At 33.8% G+C, this 27,442-nt stretch overlaps 2 protein-coding genes across 2 annotated transcripts; one reads left to right on the top strand and one right to left on the bottom strand.

Annotated features, from left to right (window-relative positions):
• The first annotated feature begins 16,712 nt into the window (after positions 1–16,712).
• On the top strand, positions 16,713–17,638 carry LOC104220146 (mitochondrial import inner membrane translocase subunit TIM23-2-like). Its single transcript, XM_009770962.2, has one exon. It carries the CDS (start codon positions 16,837–16,839, stop codon positions 17,392–17,394), a length of 558 nt encoding a protein of 185 aa, XP_009769264.1. The 5' UTR covers positions 16,713–16,836; the 3' UTR covers positions 17,395–17,638.
• A 7,819-nt stretch (positions 17,639–25,457) lies between these two features.
• LOC138879146 (uncharacterized) lies at positions 25,458–25,799 on the bottom strand. Its single transcript, XM_070158735.1, has one exon. The coding sequence runs from the start codon at positions 25,797–25,799 to the stop codon at positions 25,458–25,460; it is 342 nt and encodes a 113-aa protein (XP_070014836.1).
• Positions 25,800–27,442: the final 1,643 nt, after the last annotated feature.

Here is a 27,442-nt window from a genome sequence, read left to right as displayed (position 1 = left end):
CGGAAATAATAAATACAAAAAGTAAAGGACACAAGTATTTTTACGTGGAGAATACCCGGTTCAAAAGGTAAAAAACCATGACTTACTACTCAGTAGGATTTTCTCCAACACTTCACTAAATCACTGAGCCAAAACAGTATTTATAAAACTCTTTATAAACCTAAGGATTACCTATAATCCCTATGTGGAAACCAGCCTCTAACTGTTACGACAAACTTCAAGTTAACTCTAACTTGAATACAATAGTCAGAGTACCTAATACAATTACTTCTAGATAAAGCTTAAAGGTACAATTTGAAATACCTACAACAATGAAACTAGAATAGAAGACAAACACTTGGAACTAGTTCTTCTATATAGTTCATGTAGCTTCAGGTTCACACACTTGAATCACACAAGAATTGCTTGCAAAATGCCTTGCTATTTTACTCTCAACTCACGTTTAACTTCAGCATTTGTGCATACATGTAAAGTGAGAACATCCTTAAATATATAGAGTTAGTAGAATAGGAAATAACTAGAGTTCTAATGCTATCCTCTTCCTTGGTGGAAGAGTTCTAAATATCTTTAACTTCTAACTCTTCCCTTATCTAGGGTAGAGTTATCTTCAAGTAAGGAATCATTTTCCTTATCAATTATGCAATCTTTCATTCACGATATATCAGATATAACCACTTAAGCTTACTCATTCACGTGCATGCCTTGTGCTTGAATCTGCCCGTGTCTGTGTACACTGTATATGGACCTGGTTCATGCTTGAGCCCCTTCCCTTATCTAGGGTAGAGTTCTCTTCAAGTAAGGAATCCTTTTCCTTATCAATTATGCAATCTTTCATTCATAATATATCAAATATAACCACTTAAGCTTACTCCTTCACGTGCATGCCTTGTGCTTGAATTTGCCCATGTTTGTGTACACTGTATATGGACCTGGTTCATGCTTGAGTTTCTTCCCTTATCTAGGGTAGAGTTCTCTTCAAGTAAGGAATCCTTTTCCTTATCAATTATTCAATCTTTCGTTCAGGATATATCAGATATAACCACTTAATCTTACTCCTTCACGTGCATGCCTTGTGCTTGAATCTGCCCGTGTCTGTGTACACTGTATATGGACCTGGTTCATGCTTGAGTTCCTTTGCCAATCATCAAAACAAACTTCACTTGGACCAACATTTACCATTTATTAAAGACTGTTGGGATAGTATTGGTACAAATATACGTATGAGGCAGGAGTGGTATAAGCGCAAGGAGGTGAAGCAAGATTTGAAGAAATTGAACACATGACAATTTATAGGGGTAGACAGGAAGCTAGAAGAAATAAGATAGATCTCCGGGTGGTACAACAACAAATGGGAATTCACTTGCTACATGCTAATTTAATAGAAGAAGAGAAGGAGCTGAGAGTACAGTTAGAGAAATAGGGAACAATTGAGGAGAGTATATACAAGCAGAAATCTAGAATCAAATGGCTTGAGTTAGGAGATTCTAACTCTGCTTATTTCTTTGCTAACATGAAGAATAGGTGTGGGTGGAACTCCATTAGGATTTTACAGTCACTCCAAGGGGGATTGCTACACACTGAAGCTGTTATAACGGAAGAAGTGGTGGTTTTTTATAGGAGTCTTCTGGGCACATCTGCTGAGCTTTACTTGCAACTAATCCTACAGTTATTCAAGATGAGACTATTCTTAACAGAAGTCAGCAGAAGTAGTTAATCAGTCCGATTAGCAGTGAGGAAGTAGTTTAAGCACTTAACAATATTGATGATATGAAGGCCCCTGAGTGTGATGGGCTTAATGCATATTTCTTCAAGAAAGCCTGGCCAATTATAGGTGATGAAGTTACACAAGTTGTTCTTCACTTTTTTATATAAATAAGATGTTTCAGCCCATAAATTGCACATCAGTGACATTAATTCCCAAGGTCAAGAACCCTTCAACTGTCAAGGACTTTAGACTTATATATTTGTGCACGACAATATACCAAATCATCTCTAAAATCCTAACCATAAGACTACAAGGAGTTATGGATGATCTTGTTGATAACTGCCAATCAGCTTTTGTCCTAGGGAGAGTCATTACAGACAATATTATTATGGGGGCATGAACTATTTAAAGGGTATGAAAGAAAGGGTTTATCACCTAGATGTATGATGAAGCTAGACATGTAAAAGGCATATGATTCCTTGGAGTGGGTATTCATAGAACAAATACTTATTGGGTTGGCTTTTCCTGAAATATATATTAAATGGATCATGAGTTGTCTGAAGACAGTGTCTTACTCTATTCCTATAAATGGGATGCCGACTATACCATTTGATGCCAAGAAAGGCCTGAGGCAAGGGGATCCATTATCCCCTTTCTTGTTTGTACTAGCGATGGAATATTTAACTAGAGTGCTGAAAACCTTAAGACATAAACCAAATTTTAACTACCATCCTAGATGTAGCAAAATGCAGATAGTGTAATTGGGCTTCGCTGATGACCTTCTGATGTTTTATAGGGGTGATGTGATATCAGTCAAACTGATATATGATTGTTTTTCAACAATTTTTATTGTCTCCGGGGTTGATTATTTACCAGGCCAAAAACTCAAATCTTCTTTGCAAGGGTGCCCGAGGATATTCAGATAGAGATTCTTAGCTTGCTGGGATTTTCTAAAGGAGCACTTCCATTCATATACTTAGGGGTGCCATTAAATTCCAAAAGATTGACAGTAATACAATGTCATCCTTTGCTTGACAAGATGGTTGGAAGGTGTAACGACCCAGCCGGTTATTTTAAGAATTTACGTCCCGGTCTCCTATTAATTGCTTTCTCCATGTTTATTTTTGCTATTTTGAATTGTCGGAATGTTTGATTTTGAGTTTCGGAGAGTTTTGGGACACTTAGTCCCTAAATGAGAGCTTAAGTTTTGGAAATTTGACTGTAGTTGTAACAGTGTGAAGACGGCCTTGGAATGGAATTCTGATGATTCCGTTGGCTCCGTTGGGTAATTTCGGGCTTAGGAGCGTATTCGGATTATGTTTTGGAGGTCCGTAGCTAATTTAGGCTTGAAATACCGAAAGTCGAATTTTGAAGTTTCCCGTTCGATAGTGAGATTTTGACCCGAGGATCGGAGTGGAATTCTGAAAGTTGGAGTAGCTCCATAGTATTGAATGTGACGTGTGTGCAAAATTTCAGGTCATTCGGACGAAGGTTGATAGACTTTTTGATCAAAAGTGTAAATTGAGAGTTTTGAAGTTCTTAGGCTTAGATCCGTGGTTGATTCGTCGTTTCGATGTTGTTTTAGATGTTTTAAGGATTGGTATAAGTTTGGACAGTTGTATTGGACTTGGTTGTGCCTTTGGTGGAGGTCTCGGGGGCCTCGAGATGATTTCGGTTGGTTGACGGATGGATTTGGAATTTGGAGTTGTAGCTGAAGTTATGACTGTTGTCATAACTGCATCTGCGGTTGAGAGGCCGCAGGTGCGACTCCCGCAGAAGCGGCCAAATAAGGAAGGGTCAGGAGCCGCAGAAACAGCAGATGTACCGCACCTACGTGACCGCAGATGCGGATTCTAGGGAGCAGGTGTGGTGAAGAGGTTTTAAGTGGAATTCACAGGAGCGGTCCTCTTGACCGCAGAAGCGGTACCGCAGAAGCGGTACCGCAGATGCAGATTTGCTGGACAGAACATATAAATAGTTGCCTTCGCGAATTTGAGTTATTTTCACCTATTTTCAAACGGGAAGAAGCTTTGAGGAGCATTTTCAAAGGAGGTTTTCAGAGGAATTCATTGGGGTAAGGTCTTTGGTCCCTAAACTCGTTATGAGGTGATTTTTATCATTATAAGCACGAAAATTTAAGGAAAATCAGTGGTAAATTGGGGGTTAGGGCTTGATTAATTAGAGACTTTTGAGTGACAATTTGAGGGACCATTTGAGGTTCGATTTTGGTACTTTTGGTATGACTAAACTCGTGAGAGTGTGAGCATTCTGGAAATATAAATTTTACCCGATTCCGAGACGTGGGCCTGAGGGGTGTTTTGGTCATTTACCCAATTTTGTGTATCAACTTAGAATTTCTTTGTAGAATTAGTTACTTGAAGTATTATTTACATTATGCAATTGAATTAAATAGATTTGGACCATTTGGAGTCGAGTACTCGTGGCAAAAACGTGGTTTCAGGTTGACTTTGAGCCGGTTCGAGGTAAGTGGCTTGCCTAACCTTGTGTGAGGGACCCTCCCCTTAGGATTTGGTATTATTGATAATTGAAATGCCTTGTACGTGAGGTTATGAGTGCGTACTTGTGGTAATTATTGAAAATCCGATTTTCATTAAGTAATTACTAGTATGTTTCCTCTTCCTGTTTATATTACTTGCAATTTAAGTCTGTTATTAGCTTAGGAAAGCATGTCTAATTGACTTAATTACCTTATGTGTTCAAACTGCCTTATTTGGATTATGTGCAACATGCTAGGTTAGAAATACCTATTTTACCTTGGTATGAAACTTGAATTGAACTTTGCACTCTTCTTGTTGTTGCTGTGTGTTTACTTTGGGACTACGGGACGGTATCCCGGGAGATCCTCCTGTATGTTTACTTTGGGACTACGGAACGGTATTCCAGGAGATCCCCCTACACATTTACATTGGAACTACGGGACTACATCCGGTAGATTCCCCCTGTACTGAGTATTTATATTTGGGACTACGGATCGGTATTCCGGGAGATCCCCTTGCATTATGTGTTGGACTACGGGACGGTATCCCGGGAGATCTACCGGATATTTATATTTGGAACTACAGGACGGTATCCTGGGAGATCCCCGGTTGTTATCCTTGTATTGAGCCGTATTTCTTTCTGTGCTTACTTGGCCTCTGTTGTAGTTGTTGCTATACTTTATATCCTGTATTATTTTACTGTTGTACTTATTTATATTGTTTTGTTCTACACTGTCAAACCTTATATTTTATCTAACCTCAGTAGGATCCTGACCTTCCTCGTCACTATCCGACCGAGGTTAGGCTTGGCACTTACTGAGTACCGCTGTAGTGTACTCATGCCCTTTCTGCGCATGTTTTTCATGTGCAGATCCAGGTACTTATACTCATACTTATCACGCTTGAAACGAGGTGCTTGAAGAGACTCCGAGGTATATTTGCCGCATCCCTTTCTACTCTCCCTTTTGTATTAGCCCTTCTGTATTTTCGTTTCTTTATTAGACATTCTGGAGTTAGATGCTTGTAGACATTCAAAGGCTTGTGATCATGAGATTCCGGGTTTTGGAAAATGTATTAGTTTTTGAGAGTTGATATTGTGTATGCCGAGAGGCACTTTTAAACGCTGTTTTATTTTACTATTTCAGATTTAAATTGTTTTTCTTCCGCAAATTGGTTTATCTTTCGCATTTTTAGGCTTACTTTGTCGTAGAGACTGGGTGCCGTCACGATAGTTCACGAAGGGCGAACCGGGGTCATGACAGAAGGGTTACCTCTTGGACTACAAAATACTTGTCTTATGCAGGGTGAGTCAGCTTATTGAAAGTATTTTATTTTCTGTACAGGCTTTCTGGTCACAAATTTTTGTATTACCTAAAAAGATTATTACATTGGTTGAGACTGCATGTACGAAGTTTTTGTGGACGGGTGGAAATGAATTAAGCATGAAATTTTTATTATCTTGGGATAAAGTGTGTTTACCTAAGTCGACTGGTGGACTAAATGTGATAGATATAGCATTATGGAATAAAGTAGCAATTTGTAAGCATTACTGGAATCTCCGTAAGAAGAAAGATAGACTATAAATTCAATAGTTTACATACTTATTACATAAAAAGAAAACCTTTTTGGGGAATATATGCTAAAAAACATTGTGGATGGTGAACAAAATCCTTAAAGCTAAAGAGTTCTTGGAGCAAGCAGGCATTTCATTTGATGAACTAATGAAGATACAACAGTTCTTTATTAGGGAGCTGTATATAAAGCTAAGAGGGGAGTTTCAAAAGGTTCCATGTAATAGAGTAGTTTATAATAATATGGAATGTCCAAAATGGATCTTTTTGCTTAGAATGGTGGCCCATGAAAGGTTATAAACCAGAGATAGACCGGTAAAATGGGGAGTGACGAGTAATATTATATGTCCTTTATGTGATGTAGAAGTTGAATCTGTAATCCACTTATTCTTCAAGTGCTCATTTGCTGCTTCAATATGGAATCAATTGCTAAGATGGTAGGGTGTGGATAGACAAGCAATGGGGTAGGTGGATGAGAAAGCTTGGGCGATCTAGTTCATGAATGGTAAAAATGACAAGGCAGAGATCTATAGAATGAGTTTGGCTGGATGTGCATAGTATGTCTAGCAAGAAAGGAACCAACGGCTATTTCAAGGTAGAAGGAGAGAAGATGCTACTCTGGTGAGACATATTGTTCAAGATGTACATGTTCGAGGTGCAGGCAGTAGCAGAATAGCAGGTCATTTAAACAGAATAAATTACTATCCTTAGTTGCTGCTAGTTATGAATGTAGTAGTTATGACTGTTATAAATTTTGAAGCTTTGTAGTTGGGTAGATCATAGAGAGGGGCATTCTTGCCTACACTGAGGGATTTTTAGAATTGCTTGTAAATACTTCTTTTTCACTGGTATATAAAATCTCTAAATACCCAAAAAAAAATGTGGTGCTTAGCAAATTTAAAGAAATAAGCATATTTAAAGGACTATTTTAAACCTACCCCAAATATCATTATAACTCAAGTAATACAGGGTGTGTTTAGTATGAACTAAAATACATGGAAAATATTTACGTTTTCATGGAAAATGAATGGTTTTGTCACTGATTTTTTCTTATTTGGTTGGTGAGTGAATTTTTTTTTTCTGGAAAACATTTTCTAGTGTTTGGTTAGAGAGTAGAAAAATATTTTTTATGCTACTCTCCTCACCCCCTCCCCCTTCCCTAAGTCCCCATGTTTTCTTGTTCCTTCCACCTCCCCCCTCCTCCAAATACCCAATATTTTCAGGACACTATTTTCTTCAAAAATTTAATTATTCTTCTAAAAATTCACACAAACCCAAAGGAACTAATATGCTGCTTTACTTTATTACGCAAAAATAACGTTGAAATTTTTGTTCCATAACTAAACAAAAATACTCTTTCTACAACATGAAAATAAAGTATTAAAAGAAAAAACTTTTTTATATCATGAAAAGAAATACTCATTTTGTTGAAATGAAAAAAAATTTACATCATGCAAAGAAAATACTTTTTTGGTTGAAATAAAAGAAAATACTTTTTCTACATCATGAAGAGAAAGAGTTTTTTTTGTTAAAATGAAAGAAAAACGTAAATCATACAAAAATACTCATTTGTTGAAATGAAAAAAAAAATCTATCTATAACATGAAAAGAAAGTATTATTAATAATACTAGTAGTCGTACCCGCGCGATGCGCGGTCAATATTAAAAAAAATATTAATTAAATTAAATTATGATCAGGCTTGTTTGATCCTATTAGATCGTATTGCTTTAATAAAATTCAATTGTCATCTTGTTTGTCAATACGATATACCCAATAATGAAATCTCTATTAAATCAAACGTACTTATATAGTCAGTGAATAACTTTTTTGTTCTATTTTTCTTTATTATATTAAACAATATTTAGTATTCGCTTTCTTTTTTTGTAATATATGAGAAGATATATAATTTATTACTATTGAATTTTTTTTATTTTAAATTTTATTATGTTGTTCTTAATAATATTATCTAAATTTTAGTGAATAAAATCTATGTTAAACTAACGGGACTTATACAGGCAGCGCATCGAATAACGTTTTTGTTATGTATTTTTCTTTATTATATCTTTCAATATTTAATACTATTACTTTGTTAATAGAAAGTTTCATTAGCATATTACGTTATTTAATATTTTTCTCTGAAGTTTTTTTATTACTTTATTTTTGTTTTTTTATATTTAAATAATTTTAAAACTACTCCCCAATTTGAATTGGTAATTTATTATATATGTAGGAAACCTTTGAAGCAAAGGTTCGGTCAAATCTTTTTCAAAAATGCTTCACACGGAGTACTCGGATGGGCAAAAATCGCTCGCTTTATCTTTGCACGAAAACCCTACGTGTCTTCGGGCAAAGAGGGGCAGCTGTAAGCACGTGATTTTTGCCCAATATGAGAATTACTCCCCAAAAATTCAAAAATAAAATAATTTTCCTTGGTGTGCAATTTTGTGATATTTTGTGATATTTTGAATAATTATTTGTATTTGTCTGTGCATGTTTATTTGCTAAATTAATAAAAAATACAAAAATATGTCGCATTTTGCATGTAGGATTTAATTCTACAATTTGTTAGTAATTAAGTTTGTTTACAAAAAATAAAAATTTACAAAAATAGGCATCGTTTGCATTTTTAGCATTTAATGTCCAAATATACAATTTTATGCTTAATTATTACTTAATTGTGCGTTAATTGTTATTGGGAGTTAATTTGCGCTTTTATAACTTAATTTAGTTCTTAATAATAATTCAAGTATTTTTATAATTTTAGTTTTAGAAAAATAAAAGAAGAAAAGAGAGCAAAATATAAAGAAAGTCGGAATTGGGTCTCTTCTTCGATTTCAAGCCACAGGCCCAAAAAATGGCCCAATCTTCCCAAACGACCCAGTCCATTTCAAAATGGGCCGACCCAGTCCATAACCCAACACCCTTATTATCTTGCATTTCAAAAATAAAACAAAAACAAAAAGAAAAAAAAATCAAAAAACCCTAACCTAAACACTAAACTACCCGCCCCCCCTCACTTTGCTTCATCTTCTCCAACCTCCAAACCCCACCTCCCATGGCTTCCCTTTGCCTTCAACCTCAAGCAGCCATGGCTACACACACACACGCACGTCACCCTCACGACCCCGACTCGACTAAACGACCCCAGCCCTATCCGCCATTCATGAAGCTCGTCGAGCTCAAGCTTGAGCTCGACGTCCATGGTTGCCTTCAACCTCAAGTCCAAACGACCAGCCATGGCTGACCCTACTGCTTCTTCTTCCTCACTTCAATACAAATGTCACTGCGTCATTTCCTCCTCCAAAAAAATAAAGACTTCCGCCATGGCTGCTGTCGCGACTGCTTCTTCCGACTCCGTCGCCGCGGCTGTCGCGACTACTTCTTCGCCGTTCCAACTGCTCCAGCTCCTGCCTCGTCGAGCTGCTGCTGCTCGGCGTCGACCAGTTGCTGCTCCATTCCAGCTTGAGCTCACCATTGCAGCTGCTTCATACTGCCTTCACGTCGAGCAAATGACGAGTTGCTACTGCCTCACTAACGTTGTGGCTGCTTCTTCATCTTGCCTTCGTCTTCATCGTCATTTGTTCGAGCTTTGGTCGAGGCTCGTCAAAACAGTCCCTACATAGTCAAGTTCGTCGTTTGTTTAGTCGAGTTCGTCGTTGATTCATCTCCGGTTAGTTGTTTTTGAGTTTTATTTTTGTCCATATTTCGTTTTTATATTTCTCGAAGTTAAAATCGTTAAATATTTGATTCTTGTTTTGTTCGTTGTTCATCGTTGAAATAATTTTCTAGTGTGTTCATGTGTTTTGATTGAATTAATTTTCAGATTTCAAATGGAAAGTTAATTAGTGATTTTCCATGTTTATTTCATGGTTGTTTTATTGTTTAGGTAAGAATTTGTTAGTTTGATGTTTGTTAGATTCAAATTGAAATTTAATTGATTATTTCTTCAATTTGTTTCATGTTGTTATATATTTTCCAGAAATTATTTATGTTGGTTTAGTCATTTAATCCGTCATGTTTGTTGTTTTAAAAAAAATAGATTCATTCATGTTCATACTTTGTTTGGTTGATCTTGAATCCGAAATTTGTATAGTTTGATTTCTTGTTTATCATTTATGATTATTTCTTGAATTTGTCTCATAATCTTGTCTAAGTTTAATATAGGAATTGTTGGTTGTAATGTTGTTAGAGTTAATTTTAAGTTCAATATGATTGAATTTAGAAATCTAAATATACTTGTTTGTTGTTGTTGTTGAATCCGAAAATAGGATTGTTTGTTGCTAAAATATTGTTCAATCAAATTTTAGTTGTTCTTTGTTGTTCAATTTGTGTTCATGTGATTTGTTGTTGAAATGTTGAAGAAATCATGTTCATGTGATTTGTTGTTGAAATATTGAAGAAATCATGTTCATGTGATTTGTTGTTTAAACATTGTTAGAAATTGATCATATTGTCTATATTTTGGTTAAGTTTGATTAATTGATTGTTATAGTTGATGGGGTAGTTTGGTAATTTGTAGTACGTTCAGGGGTAAAATGGTAATTGCAATAAGGTCGGAGGGGTAGTTTAGGAATTGTACATTTTGTAATATTTTATGTGAAGCATGGGGGACAAAATGAAATGGGGTGGGTTGTGATATAGTTATTTAATATAAAGGGGGACAAGACAAATTTTAGTGTGGGAGAATCTTGTATTTGTTTATGTTAGGCATGAGGGACAAAATATAATGGGTGGTATGATATATTTATTTAATGTAATGGGGATGAGTTGGAAGATAATGGGTTTGGTAGAGAAAATGGGTTGATTTTAATTGATTAAAAGATTTATGAGATGTGATATAAGTAGAAGTCTTGAAATCAGATTTGAGGGAACACAAAAAACACACAGACAGATAGAGAGAATACAGATAAGAGAACTAATCTGAATATAGAGAAGAACAGAAAGAAAATAAGAGAGAGAAAAAAGGGCTGAACATTTAGGAGAGAGAAAATTCCGAAAAATATTTAAACTTAAAAAATAAAAAATAAAAACTAAAAAAAAAATCTTCTGCTTTCTTTCATTGTTTGAAATCAGAATTAATTGTTGTTTCATCAAAGCTTGAAGCTTTTGTTTTTTGGGATTACTGCTCCACTGGTTTGCAAACTCTGTTCCTGGGTTGTTACTGCTGCTGGACTGTTGTTGCTGTGCTGTATTGTTATTACTGCTGCTGATTCTCATCTTTATCTTCTTTTGTTTCCAATATCAGGTACACAACTGTAATTTTGGCATTTTGTAAGCCGAAATGAAGAATGGAGTGTTAAATTTTTAATTTAGTTTTAATTTTTTTTGTATTGTATTTAGATTATTCATGTATTATTATTCTGTAAATCACTGTCATTTGGCATAATTAGGCATGTTATAGCGATATATTAAATAACGCCTTAACCGGATTATTAGGAAATATATTTAAGCCTGATTACTAATTAAAACTGTTTAATAATCAAAATAGAAGAAATAACGTAAAAAATGGCGTTATTGAATCAGTTTGGCAAAAATTGACTGAGTTCCTTATTCATAAGGTTTTTTGTCAACGTAAGGTTTTTTGTCAACGTTAAGTTAATCGGAATCATGTAGTTAATTTCAGTTAAAACATGAATTAGTTTGCCAATCAAGTATTAGGACATGATGTGAATTAAAACAAGGTTAGTTAAGGTTAAATTGTTTAATTTTTAGAAATATGGTTTAGTAACCAAGTTTTTTTTTTCCAATTTTCAGTATTTGCAAATAATTAATTTCAATAAACTTAAATCATACTAACAATATGAATTTTAATCCAACTATGGGATAATTAGTTTTTTTAATTATTTTTTGACAATTCCATGTTGTTTGTAATTATAATTTTAGTAATATTACTTTCCATTAATATTCGTTTTAAATTAGTAATTAATATGTTATTTTTAAGTATGTAGAGATTGACTTCATAATTATATACAAACTTAGTAATAATAAAGATGTAGTCATTAAAGGGTATTCATAAAAATAAGGGAGGATCTCGCTAAAAAATAAATAAATATAAATAATACAAAAAATTGCAGTCCTCCAATCTTATTTTTTTTTAATATAAGAAAATACCTAGATTCCGAGATGGGCGATTTAGTAAAATTCACAGTCCTACATAATAGTATCATAACGCGTAGTATTTTGGCGCATATTTAATAAGGTTATTTTCTTAAATACGGGTGTACATTTATGTAACCCAAATCACGATCTTGACGAAGTCAAAATGCGTCAAAAAAATCACGTGTGCACTGGTTGTGGCGTGGTTCGAGATGCGTTTTCACGACGTTGCAATTTTGTATAAAATAAATAATGATAAAAGCGGTTTTAAAAGTTAAATTTGCATATAAGTTCTTAATTGTTTAAAAATCAGATAAATGAGCCAAATATGACAATTGAGCGACCGTGCTAAAACCACGGAATTCGGGAATGCCTAATACCTTCTCCCGGGTTAACAGAATTCCTTATCCGGATTTCTGGTTCGCGGACTGTAATACAGAGTCATTCTTTTCCTCGATTCGGGATTAAAATTGGTGACTTGGGACACCCTAAATCTCCCAAGTGGCGACTCTAAAATAAATAAATAAATCCCGTTTCGATTGTCCTTTAATTGGAAAGAACTCCCTACGTACCCCCGCGGGGGCGAAAAAAGGAGGTGTGACAGTAGTTACTTTTTTATATATTTTTATTTTCATTTTCTAATTATAGTTAATTATAAGATAACTATTTTTATTTTAAAATTATTTTAAAACTCCAACTTGAAACTACTCCCCGATTTGAATGGGTAGTTTTTCTTCTTCTTTTTTTTTTTATAGATTTTTTTTTTGCTTTTTTATTTTAAAATAATCTAAAAACTCCAACTTGAAACTACTTCCACCCAATTTGAATGGGTAGTAATTTTTATATTTATATTTTCGTTTTTTATATAGTTAATTATAAGATATCTATATTTATTAATTCAAATAAAGTAATCAATTAATATATATATATATATATATATATATATATATATATATATATATATATATATATGGTAGTTTTATATTTTTTTATTATTTTCATTTTTTATATATATTTAAATTCAAAAAGAATAACCAATAATTAATTATTAACTAAATAATAAATTTAGTAACTAATTATGTCATGTGGCTTTTTTTTAGGCTGCCACTTGACTTAACGAAAGGGCTTTTTCCTCTCCTTTTAGTAATATATAGATTCTGTTGTTCTTAATAATACTAGTAGTCGTACCCGCGCGATGCACGGTCAATATTAAAAAAATATTAATTAAATTAAATTATGATCAGGCTTGTTTGATCCTATTAGATCGTATTGCTTTAATAAAATTCAATTGTCATCTTGTTTGTCAATACGATATACCCAATAATGAAATCTCTATTAAATCAAACGTACTTATATAGTAAGTGAATAACTTTTTTGTTCTATTTTTCTTTATTATATTAAACAATATTTAGTATTCGCTTTCTTTTTGTAATATATGAGAAGATATATAATTTATTACTATTGATTTTTTTTATTTTAAATTTTATTCTGTTGTTCTTAATAATATTATCTAAATTTTAGTGAATAAAATCTATGTTAAACTAACGGGACTTATATAGGCAGCGCATCGAATAACGTTTTTGTTATGTATTTTTCTTTATTATATCTTTCAATATTTAATACTATTACTTTGTTAATAGAAAGTCTCATTAGCATATTACGTTATTTAGTATTTTTCTCTGAAGTTTTTTTTTATTACTTTATTTTTGTTTTTTTTATTTTTAAATAATTTTAAAACTCCAACTTAAAACTACTCCCCAATTGGAATTAGTAATTTATTATTTTTTTAATTTTGTTTTTATATTAAAACTCCAACTTGAACTACTCCCCAATTTGAATGGGTAGTTTTTTTTCTCTTTTTTTTTTGTTTATTATAGCTTTTTTATTTTAAAATAATTTAAAAACTCCAACTTGAAACTACTCCCACCCAATTTGAACGGGTAGTTACTATTTTATATATTTATATTTTCATTTTCTAATTATAGTTAATTATAAGATATCTATTTTTATTTTATAATTATTTTAAAACTCCAACTTGAAACTACTCCCCGATTTGAATGGGTAGTTTTTCTTCTCTTTTTTTTTTTGTTTTTTATAGTTTTTTTTTTTGCTTTTTTATTTTAAAATAATCTAAAAACTCCAACTTGAAACTACTTCCACCCAATTTGAATGGGTAGTTTTTTTTATATTTATAATTTCGTTTTTATATAGTTAATTATAAGATATCTATATTTATTAATTCAAATAAAGTAATCAATTAATATATATATATATATATGGTAGTTTTATATTTTTTTTATTTTCGTTTTTTATATATATTTAAATTCAAAAGGAATAACCAATAATTAATTATTAACTAAATAATAAATTTAGTAACTAATTATGTCATGTGGCTTTTTTTAAGCTGCCACTTGGATTAACGAAAGGGCTTTTTCCTCTCTTATTAGTAATATATAGATTATCTAAATTTTAGTGAATAAAATCTTTGTTTAACTAACGGGACTATGCAGGCAGCGCATCGAATAACTTTTTTGTTATGTATTTTTCTTTATTATATTTTCAAATATTTAATGCTACTACATTGTTAATAGAAAGTTTCATTAGCATATTACGTTATTTAATATTTTTCTCTGAAGTTTTTTTTATTTCTTTATTTTTATTTTTTTATTTTCAAATAATTTTAAAACTCCAACTTAAAACTACTCTCCAATTTGAATTGATAATTTATTATTTTTTTAATTTTGTTTTTTATTTTAAATCTCACATTTGAAGCTACTCCCGATTTGGATGGGTAGTTTTTCTTCTCTTCTTTTTCGTTTTTTATAGCTTTTTTTTTTGCTTTTTTAAAAAAATAATTTAAAAGCTCAAACTTGAAAATACTCCCGCCCAATTTGAATGGGTAGTTATTTTTTTATATATTTATATTTTCGTTTTTATATTATAGTTAATTATAAGATATCTATATTTATTAATTTAAATAAAGTAACCAATATATATATATATATATATATATATATATATATATATGGTAGTTTTGTATTTGTTTTATTTTCATTTTTTATATATATTTAAATTCAAAAATAATAACCAATAACTAATTATTAATTTAAAATAACTACCAATTTGAATGGGTAGTTATTTTCTTATATATTTATATTTTCATTTTTTTATTATAGTTAATTATAAGATATCTTTTTTTATTTTAATTATTTTAAAACTCCAACTTGAAACTATTCCCCGATTTGAATGGGTAGTTTTTCTTCTGTTTTTTTCCGTAGTTTATAGCTTTATTTTTTTTTTGCGTTTTGATTTTAAAATAATTTAAAAATTCCAACTTGAAACTACTCCCACCCAATTTGAATGGGTAGTTATTTTTTTATATATTTTATTTTTATTTTTTTATTATAGTTAATTATTAATATAGATATAGATACGAAATCTATATTTATTAATATAGATATATTTAAATTAAAAAGAATAACCAATAACTAATTTAATAACTAATTATGCCATGTGTCATTCTATTGTTCTGCCATTTGGCTTCATGAGGTGCTTTTGTCTTCTGCTTTTAATTATAGATAGATAAGAAATCTATTAATATAGATATATTTAAATTAAAAAGAATAACCAATAACTAATTTAATAACTAATTATGCCATGTGTCATTCTATTGTTCTGCCATTTGGCTTCATGAAGTGTTTTTGTCTTCTGCTTTTAATTATAGATAGATTTTTATTTTTTTATTATAGTTAATTATTAATATAGATATAGATAAGAAATCTATATTTATTAATATAGATATATTTAAATTAAAAAGAATAACCAATAACTAATTTAATAACTAATTATGCCATGTGTCATTCTATTGTTCTGCCATTTGGCTTCATGAGGTGCTTTTGTCTTCTGCTTTTAATTATAGATTATAGATTATTTATGAATACTCTTGAGAAGTCATTTTCCTTAATTTGCGTACCAAACACCGGAAAATAAATAAGATTACTACTTGTTTTTTATATATATTTAAATTCAAAAATAATAACCAATAACTAATTATTAATTAAAAATAACTACCAATTTGAATGGGTAGTTATTTTCTTATATATTTATATTTTCATTTTTTTATTATAGTTAATTATAAGATATCTTTTTTTTATTTTAATTATTTAAAACTCCAACTTGAAACTATTCTCCGATTTGAATGGGTAGTTTCTTCTGTTTTTTCCCCGTTTTTTATAGCTTTTTTTTTATTATAGTTAATTATTAATATAGATATAGATAAGAAATCTATATTTATTAATATAGATATATTTAAATTAAAAAGAATAACCAATAACTAATTTAATAACTAATTATGCCATGTGTCATTCTATTGTTCTGCCATTTGGTTTCATGAGGTGCTTTTGTCTTCTGCTTTTAATTATAGATTGATAAGAAATCTATATTTATTAATATAGATATATTTAAATTAAAAAGAATAACCAATAACTAATTATGACATGTGTCATTCTATTGTTCTGCCATTTGGCTTCATGAGGTGTTTTTGTCTTCTACTTTTAATTATAGATAGATTTTCATTTAGGATAGAGGGTGAAGGGGTGAGGGGTGGGTAAGTGGCGGTGGGGGTTAGGGTAAGGTGGGTGGGTTAGTGGGGATGAAGAATATGGTGGGAAAGTTAAGAAGAAGTTTTGAAAAATATTTTTTCTTTTTTTACTAGAAAAATTTTTTTTCTCGGAAAATAAATTAATAAGAAAAATATTTAAATCAACCAATTGAAAATATTTTTTTAGCGGACACACCCATAAAATTTCCCTAGAAATCGCCGCTAGAGCACGTCACTCTATTTTAGGTCCAACGTACGAGAAACCTCGGTACCACTTCTCTCTTTCTATACGTGTCTCTCCAATTACTCAAATTCTAACATTCCTAAACCCTAAACCCTAATCTTAGAAGTAAATCCGAACGGCCATGGCACATCACGCCGGAGACAACGACGGCGACGGCCAGAAACGGCGGCTCTATAACCCATACCAAGATCTCCAAGTCCCTATACAAAACCTTTACAAACTCCCCACCTCCCCTGAATTCCTCTTCCAAGAAGAATCTCTCGCACAACGCCGATCATGGGGAGAAAACCTAACGTACTTCACCGGCATCGGTTACCTCTCCGGTTCTGTCCTCGGCGCCGGTAAGGGATTCATCGAAGGCGTAAAAGCTTCCGAGCCAGGGGATACCTTAAAGCTCCGGGTTAACAGGATCTTAAACGGGTCAGGTCATACGGGAAGGAAATTCGGGAACCGGGTCGGAATAATTGGGCTGATTTATGCGGGTATGGAGAGTGGAATGGTGGCGATTAGGGATACGGATGATGTGATCAATAGCGTGGTGGCGGGTTTAGGGACTGGAGCTTTTTATAGGGCAGCGGCGGGGCTGAGATCGGCGGCTGTTGCTGGGGTTATTGGTGGTTCTGTTGTTGGCCTCAGTGTTGCAGCGAAACAGGCCGTGAAACGATACGTACCCATCTGAGCTTTTGTTGGTAGATTTCTGTTGTTACTGAAATTTTAGATGATACGTTGCGAAATTGTTTTCAAGCTGAGCAGTAATGTAATTATTTCATGAAAAGTTGCATGCTTTCTGGATGTATTTACATGTTTTTTTAATAGATATTCTGAAGTTAGGTATGAAAGACACTTGTATTGTATGATTAGTTAGCTGCTGCATGCCATCAAAAGTGCACCTTGAATAGAAATCACTTAATGTTTTTCGCCTCTATTGAGATTTGAACTTAATATCTCATTGTTCTCCTTTCCTTCATTGACTACTGGCATCACACCTCGGGTGCTATAATTATTTCATGAAAGTTGTATGCTTTCTAGAGGTGTTTCCTTATCTTCTGAACATATACTCTGAAATTAGGTTTAAAAGAGACTTGGTATGAGTAATTTACAAAACAGAGATTTGCTAGTGAATATAGCACCTTCAAATGGGGGGATTTGCATCTATACCCGCTTTTTGTGTCATGTTTTAACTTGTGCCTGCTTTGCAAAAAAAATTGCAAGCGTACCCGCTTTTTCACATAACTTCAGCATACGGGGCTGAAGTAGCAAAGACAATCACGCAAAACCTCAACATTCTAGTAGCCGGGCCTGATGTTCAGCTCTAGAGCTGAAGTTTTTGTTTTGTAACTGTCGAACTTCAGCTCTAGAGTTGAAGTTTTTGTTTGTAACTGGCGAAGTTTTTGTTTGTAAGCTTAAGCTCTAGACCTGAAGTTTTTGTTTTGTAACTGTCTGTAGTTTTTGTTTGTAACTGGCAAGTTTTTGTTTGTAAGCTTCAGCTCTAGAGCTGAAGTTTTTTCTTTGTAACTGGGGAAAGTTTTTGTTTGTTTATAATTTCATTTGCCACACCATCTTGACCAAACTGAAAGAAAATTAATTAGAGACAACAGGAGAACAACTGCACCACAAACTTGCAAACTGTGTTAGATTCTTTACTTTGCATAGGATCCACGAAACACTGTAAATATCCTCAGAGAAATTAGAGAGGCAGATTCAATCCATCCATTCATTCATTCATTCATTCATTCACTTTTTGTCCTTATACAGAACTGTACGATTATTTGCCTGAGTAGTTTCATGACTTTTACTGCTGCTACTTACCAGATTAGGTAATTACGAGTTGTAATTAATCAAACAAATCACCAGTTTTGTGTGTGTATATATATATATATATATATGCATTGTCACGTGATAGGAAGTGACGAAGAAAGCAAATTGGTTGTTATGTATAGGTTGGCGTGAAAATTTATAGGACTCACAGGAGAAATAAGAAGAATTAGATAGGGATGAACCTTACTTCTGGAAAAAGAAAAGATAAAACTTTGAAGAGGAGAAGGAGGAGAAGAAAGGGGCCTGAAGTTGTTTAAAAAGTGGGTACAAGTTAAAAGTTTTTAAAAAAATGGGTATAGGTTAAATGAGGGCAACCAAATAGAGCGCCCTATGCAATTTTTCCCTTCAAATGGTTGTTCCCTTACTTTGTGTTCTCCGTCAATTGTCTGTGTTTATTACAGATTTGTGCAAAATTTCAAGAATGCATCTTTAGCCATTGCACAAAATTTCAAGGATGCACCTGTGTAGGAGTGGCAAACAGGCAGGGTGGGTCGGATATGGTTCGGGTCGAAAACGGGTAATGAAAAACGAATCAATTATCCGACCTGACGCATATTTAATACGGACAAAAAACGGGTTAACCGGCGTATAATATGGATAATCATATCCATATGATCACTTTTGGGAGAATAGTCTCCCTAAAATCCCCAATTTGAGGCTTTAGACCCATTGGTTCTTATCCATATTTGACCCATTTTTAAAAAGTTCATTATTCAACCCATTTTTTAGTAGATAATATGGGTGGTTAATTGTTTTCTTTTAACCATTTTGCCACCCCTACACCTATGTAATGGTGCTCTGCTACTAGTTTTGTACCAATTGTTAGTTACTGAAAAAGCTGTACAGTAGATAGCATTTGGACAACTAAATTCAAGTTGCACTTTTTGATGGCATACAGTAGATAATTATTTTTGCTGTAGTCATTTTGGGTTCTTGAGAAGTAGTAGTTGCCATTTATTCTTTGATGGTCAACGTCTGGATTATGATCTATGAACTCATTGAAATCACTTGCTTTGACAGTTACAAGAGTGTTAGTTCTCTTGCTGATCAATTTTATGCATGTATCAGTTCCCAACTCGTTTGAGAACGAGGCATAATAGTAGTTGTTATTGTATATGAACTGTGACAATTATACTTTCTTGTTTTGCAGTTGGGTTAATTGCTTAATCTTCCCAGTAGGATCGCTGTTTATTTGTTTGACAGTGCATATGGTCTTTTTTTTTTTTTTTAAATTGGCTTATATATGGAAAAATAGCACGGGCTAGCCAGTTTTCGGACTGGTCATTGAAAAATAGCCAGCATTTTCAAAGTTATTGAAAAATAGCCACTATTTTGCTGCAACACGGAAAGTTTCAAGGATAATATACTGGAGATCGGTGCACCTGTGTATGAACTTCCAGCATATTATGCTGGAACTCCGACACGCAGAAAGTTCCAGCATAATATACTGGAGATTGGAGCACCTGTGTATGAACTTTCAGCATATTATGCTGGACCGATATATTATACTGGAACTCCAGTATACTTATGCCGGAACTCCAGGATAATATACGGGAGTTCTAGTATAATATGTTAGAATTCCAGTATATTATGTTGGAGTATTTTTCGGATTTTGAACAATATTTTCGTTTAGATTTATCTTTACATGAAAAGTGACCAAATTTAGATTACTTTTGAAACTGTGACTATTTTTGAATGACCACTTGTAAATCTGGCTATTTTTGAATTTCTCCCCTTATATATTGATACGATTTTTAAGGGCTTGTACTAAATGTGAGTAGAGGATTTGGAAATCATTGTCCGAGCAGTAATGTTGTCTTGAATTTTTGTTTTTTGTTACTGCTTCAACAACCATCGCATGTTCTTTTTCAAATCTTAGAACATGTTCCGAACTCATGTTCAAAGTTCTTGTTGATCAAGTTCCACCACTCATTAACTGTTTCTGAGAAAGTGATCATTTCTTGAAATATTGGATTGAACAGTTTGGAGCTCATACAAGAGCATGCTATTTCCTGCAGAGCTTGTTGGTGATGTTCTATATTGTAGTAATTATTTTGGTGTTTTCTTGCTATTAATTTGAAAGAAACGAACAATTTAAGTCCAAGGACGTAATCTAGTGGTTAATGAAGTGGTGCAAACTTTGGAGATCAGGTTCATATTTCAATAAGGCATAAAATTTTTAGATGATTTTTTCCAATCTGCTTAAGCCTTGGTGTCAGAGTTAATCGGTATTTGTGCTCGGCAAGCATCTGGTGGAATAGTTGAGGTGTAAGCATCCTGCCCTAGAGGCTATCGTTATAGGAAAAAACTGAAAATTTTAGCTCGTTTTCTCTTATATTGGTAAGAAGATAATGTATAAATATATGACATCTTAGATATGTGTAAAAGCACGCAGAAACTACAACTACTGATGTCAACCGAAAAAAAACCTTTTTGTTTTTAGCATAATGAAGTATTTGGTAAAAGTTCAAGGGAGTGATATGATGAATTTCTATTCACTTGAGTGATTGCTGTGTCCGCGCTTCAGATAAGACTGTCTTAGGTATTATAATGCTAATTATTACGATGCAAATTACATGATGCCTTTGCTGTTAAGCATGTGAAATCTGGCATTATGGTATCTCTATTTCATATTTATCGAAACTTAGCCCTCAACACTATTTGCTTTCACCTCCTCGCCCCTCCCCCCAACCCCCCAAGAGTTTAAGAGAGAATGAAGTTCTATGTTTAATCAGGTTTTAATATATACAAAATATATGTCTTGTTAACTAAGAAAGCTATTGTAGAAAATAAGGCAACCACTACTATAGTCTCCTAAACATATATAACTTCCTAAAATAAACACGAAATATATTACACCATATTTACAACTATGTTATATCTCTGAATACTCCCCCTCAAGTTGGAGCATGAAGATCGCGAATGGCCAACTTGCGAAGTAGGTACAAAAATTGTTGTTTCCCAAATGCTTTAGTAAATATGTCTGCTAGTTGTTCAGAAGTGCGCATATGAGATGCAACAACGTTACCAACTGTTATTTCATCACGTACGAAGTGACAATCAACCTCGATGTGCTTTGTACGCTCATGAAAAACTGAATTTGCAGATATATGTAGAGCAGCTTGACTATCACAATATTAAAGAACAAGATCCTTGTGAAAGACACCTAAGGATCGTAATATAGCCTTGAGCCATTTTAACTCACACACTATTGTCGCCATAGAACGATATTCCGCTTTGGCCGAGGAGCGAGAGACAGCATGTTGTTTCTTGGTTTTCCAAGAGATAGGTGAATTTTCCAGTAGACTAAAATAACCAGTTAAAGAACGCTGTGTCATCGGACAACTTGCATAATCAGAATCACAATATGCATGTAAGAGCAATTGCTATCAGCTCGTAAGAAAATTCTCAGTACATGCAATGCTTCCCCCCAATGTCTCTCTTTTGGACAATGCATGAACTGAGCTAATATATGAACTAAATAGCACAGCTCGGGACGAGAGATGGTCAAATAAATTAGTCAACCGACCAATCATCTATATTTTTCAGGTTCAGCAAATTCATTACCATTCTCCAATGCTAGCTTATGATTCTGCTCAATAGGAAAGCTAGCAGGTTTGGCTCCAAGAAGTCTAGTTTCACTCAAAATATCGACTGCATATTTTCTCTGACAAAGAAACAGATCATTTATACCTCTAGCCACTTTATCCCCAAAAAATATTTTAATGGCCCAAGATCTTTCATGTGAAAGCAACGATGCAAATATTGTTTGAAGTTAGCAATAACACCAGAATCGTCTCCGCCAATGATCAGATCGTCGACATAAACAAGAACATGTATAATGTTAAACCATTCTTTATACAAGAGAATAAAGAATAATTTGCAAATGATTGCACAAACCAAATGTCCTTAAGGCAGTAGCAAGTTTAGCATACCAATTTCTTGGAGCTTGTCGCAATCCATATAAGGATTTGCGAAGGCGACACACTTTTCCTTGAGTCGAGGTCTCAAATTCGGCTGGAAGTTGCATATAAACTTCTTCATCTAGATCCTCATGCAAGAATGCATTATGAACATTCATTTGATGCAAATCTCATTTTTAGCCGCAGCAATGCTAAGAAAAACTCGTACAATTACCATTTTCGCCACCGGAGTGAAAGTTTCATTGTAATCAATTCCAGCCACCTGCTTGTTACCAAGAACCACAAGCTGAGTTTTAAATCGCTCAATTGTATCATCAGAATTATATTTGATTTTATTTTACTGGATTTTTGTTATTGTTGTTGTTGTACTTGCATCTGATAGTCTTCTTTCCCGGGGGAAGAAACTCTAATATTCATAAAGCATTCTTTTCCAATGCGTCAATTTCTTCTTTCATAGCACGTTGCCAAAGTGGATCACGCACAACATCATAAAACCTTGTGGGTTCAATACCTGCAGTAACAGCTGCCAGAAAGCTCTTGTGTCTAGAAGAAAATTATTGCAAGTCACATAGTTAGCTATGGGATACGGCGTACCTGAAAACTGTGAATGAATGGGTGATGAGCTTTGTGTTGGGGTATCTATGCACATAGTAGTATGACACTGAGTTATGTAACATACATAATCTTTTAATCTGATGGACGGTCCCGATGTCCTCGACCAAGAGCTTCACCCACAATAGTAATAGTAGTAGTAGGAGTCTCTGTATCCACAATGGTAGAACTTGTGTTCATATTTTCCTCCTGAATGGGACTAGGAGAAGTAACATCTACTCCTCATTTCTTTCATTTACGTTAGGCTCAATATGAAAACTCCCCCTTGAGTGAACAGAGGGTGAGTGATCATATTGCATAATATGATCATTAGTGGGGGAAGCACCAGAGGAATCCAGCGGAGTGGTAGGCTCAGAGTCAAACACTGAACTAACATAAGGGAAGACTTTTTCATAAAAAATAACATCATGAGACACAAAAGAATCTCCAGTCTCTAAATCATAGACACGCCATCCCTTCTTCCCGAAAGGATATCCAACAAAAATAAATCGACGGCTCCCAGAGCTAAACTTATCTTTTTCACGGGACCTAACATGAGCAAAGCATAGACAATTAGACATCCAGATACTTTTAGAGGCTTATAGGAAGGCTCTTTAAAAATTAACTCGTACGGAGTCTTTCCATTCAATATGGGAGTAGGAGTATGATTAATAAGATAAACTGCAGTCAAAACACATTCTCTCAAAATGAGAATCGGCAAATTAGCTTGGAAACAAAGTACAACATTCAAAATATGACGATGCTTCCTTTCCACTCGTCTTTGCTGAGGTTTATCAACAGAAGGTGTTTGATGGACTATTCCCTGCTCCGCATAGAAAGTATGAAGACAAGTGAGCTCCTTACCGTTGTCGCTTCTAACTATTTTCACCCTTTTCTGAAACTGAGTCATAACCATGGAACAAAATTGTTTTATTTTATTTTCAACCTCACTTTTCTTGGCCATTAAATAGACCCACACACCACGAGAAAAATCATCCACAATAGTAAGAAAATATACAACGCCACAAGTAGAAGGAACACGATAAGGGCCCCACACATCACAATGGATTGATTCAAATAAATCAGTACTTTTATTCATACTATTAGGAAAATTTTCTCTTGTTTGTTTTGCTCTTAAACAAACATTACATAACTCATCTGTTCTACTATGACTACTGATTCCAAGAATAAGAGAAACTATCTTATTAGAGGGATGACCAAGCCGACGATGCCATAAATTAAAATTATCCACCTTATGGTTGCTATTTGCGTGTGCTCGAGCCACTGACTTCAAATAATATACCCCATCGCATTGCTTACCCACACCAGTCACTATCCTCAAAGTCCGGTCCTGTATCACACAAAGCATGTCAGCAAATATGACTAAGCAATTATTTTCATTAGCGACCTTAGACACAAAAATTAAATTGCATTTTAGTTGAGGTACATAAAGAATATGATGCAATTTCAGATTATTTTCGAATATAACAGTCCCCGACTTCGAAGCCGTAGTCGTGGAACTGTTTGGAAGGCCTACTAGATATAGTGTCACATCATACAAATCTGTAAATAACTTGGCATCACCACTCATATGGTGAGATGTCCCCGAGTCGACAGTCCAACGAATTCCAAAAGCGTTACCTAACAATTTATCATGGTTCTTATTGTGGGAATTAAGCATGGAAACCAGTGCACTCCACTGGTCATTGGATAATCCCGTCCAAGCATTAACATTTGCCTCTATTTTACTATTTTACTCAGTTTCTTGTGTAGCATTAGCAACTGCTGTAATCCCATGTCCAGTGCCACCATGTCCATAATTACCAAAGTTTCCAGATCGTCCACCACGACCACGTCCAGTAGTCCTTCCTCCTCCTCGTCATGTACCTCACCATTCAGGATACCCGATCAATAGAAAACAATCTTTCTTTTCATGTCCAAGTTTCCCGCAATTACCACATGTTGGTTTATCCAAATTATTAGATGTTCTGCCATTGTAGTTGATGCGAGCATTAGACAAGGACTGCACAGCAAAAGCAACAGAGTTTGCACGCTCCTCCTTAGCTCGAGCAACGTTCCGATGTCGCTCCTCTTGTATAATCATGGCATAAACTCGATTCAACGCAGGTAGGGATGCCATGATTAATATGTTGGAACGTGTAGTCCCACACACCACATCATCAAGTCCCATTAAGAACTTATATACTTTCTCTTTTTTGCGTTCTTGTACCAGTTCCTTTGCTGCCCCACACCTACACCCAGCACATGTACATATCGGATTCTTTGTGTAACCAATAAGTTCTTCCCACATGCTCTTCAATTTACCATAGTATGCAGCAACGGTCTGTCCTCCTTATTTACAAGATGCAAGTTCGTTTTTCAACTGGTGTATTCTCATGTCATTACCAATTTAGAATCGTTCTCTCAAGTCTTCCCATAGTTCTTTAACAGTTTCCATGTAAGAGATCGTAGAACGAAGTGGCGGATCTATGGTGTTAAAGACCCAAGCAACCAATAGCGAATTGACGGCATACCAATCATCGAGTTCAAATCCTTCTTCCTTAGGATTTGTAATCATTCTGTCAATAAAACCCAATCTCTTTTTGGCTATAAAAGCGTTTCTCACGGCCTTAGCCCATTCGTCATAATTGTCGCCCTTCAAAACCACATGAGTTATGCATATTCCTGTATGGTCTGCCGAAAGCAAGAAATATGGCGATAATGCTTCGTGATCCACTGTCTCTGTCTCCATCCTTCTTCTTGTCGTTGCCGGCCATCTCACCCAATTTCTTCTGGGTTATGGCTCTGGTACCATGAAGAGTTTAAGAGAGAATGAAGTTCTCTGTCTTCTATTAAATAATCAGGTGTTAATGTATACAAAACCTATGTTTTGTTAACTAAGAAAGCTATTGTAGAAAATAAGGCAACCACTACTATAGTCTTCTAAACATATACAACTTCCTAAAATAAACCCAAAATAATATTACACCATATTTACAGCTATGTTATATCTCCCAATACCCCCACTTTCCAAGTTTAAATTTTAAACTTCTAAAATTGGGAATATTTATTATTTAACCATAATTAAGTAATAAAAGTGTTAATGTATATATTGAATTTATTGATGTGATGTAACCATCGATTCTGTTGAGTAGATTATCTACCATCCCCTAAGGGAAAAATATTTACATGTGCATATGTTTTCATTCAGAATGAATTTCTCATCTACCAAAAAAAAAGGGTACTTATCGGGAGTTTAAGCTGACTTTAATGAGCAATACTTCCACCTTAGATTGCTTTCTAAAATGCGTGCTATCTATCTTTTAGTCTATAAAGGCTCAAACTATTTTACCCCACAACTTATTCCTCGCCCCTCATTATCCACAGTTATACTTTCTGAAAAAAATAAATGAATGATGACATGTTTGACGCGATGTTAATTCGGTAGCACTATTAATATATTACTATTTTTAAAGATATATATATATATATATGTATATACAGAATTTTTGCGGAATTATGCGGATGCCGGTCAGCAGTCCTCATTGACCCATGCAGCTCGCAAATGGTGGTAATATTAACTTAAAATCGGATTCAAGATCTAAAATTTTACTACAAATATTACAACAGACTACACTATTTATAAGTAATAACTGAAGACTTGCCAATATATATGAGGATTATTAAAACCTTTATATAGAGTTCGCATAAGAAAAATTAATATTCGGTGTACATCTTGCACCTATTACTATCGGAGTGACATAACTCCATTAACGAAAAGAATCATGAAAAAGTAAAAGAAAAAGGGAAAAGGAGGAAAAGCTAATCAAGAATAGAATAAAAAGATAAAGCCACCTCTACCTTTTCTACATAAATCCATAGTTACTCAAAACCAAATCTCGAAGCAAAGCCTAATAAGTAATAACCAATCCTTTCTTTTTCCTCCCTCTAAATCCCTGCCTCTTCCTCTAAACTCAAACCCCATCACAAATTAAACCTCTCATTTTCATTCCTAATAATGGAAAATTTTAGATCAATGTCAACAAGAGAAGGAAGAATGCAAAAGGCAGCAGCAACACCAACAAACATGCAAGATTTAAGGAGTTATAGTACTTCTCATGTTCCTTATTTTTCTATGGATAAGGAAGTGAATAAGGTGAAAAAGAGCAATAATAATAAGAGCAAAGTGATGTCATCTTCATCTATAAAACGGTGGAATTTGAATGATCTTGAATTGCAAAGAAAGAGAAGAGTTGTAGGATATAAAGCTTATGCTATGGAAGGTAAGATGAAGGGTTCATTAAGAAAGAGCTTTAGGTGGATCAAAGATACTTGTAACCATGTTGTCCATGGATGGTGGTGATCAATGTGATGGAAACGTTACAGACTCTTCAA

Source organism: Nicotiana sylvestris, chromosome 10, assembly GCF_000393655.2.
Source record: "Nicotiana sylvestris chromosome 10, ASM39365v2, whole genome shotgun sequence".
NCBI lineage: Eukaryota > Viridiplantae > Streptophyta > Magnoliopsida > Solanales > Solanaceae > Nicotiana > Nicotiana sylvestris.
The sequence above is the reverse complement of the archived record's forward strand: the minus strand, read 5'-3'. Positions and strand labels throughout refer to the sequence as shown.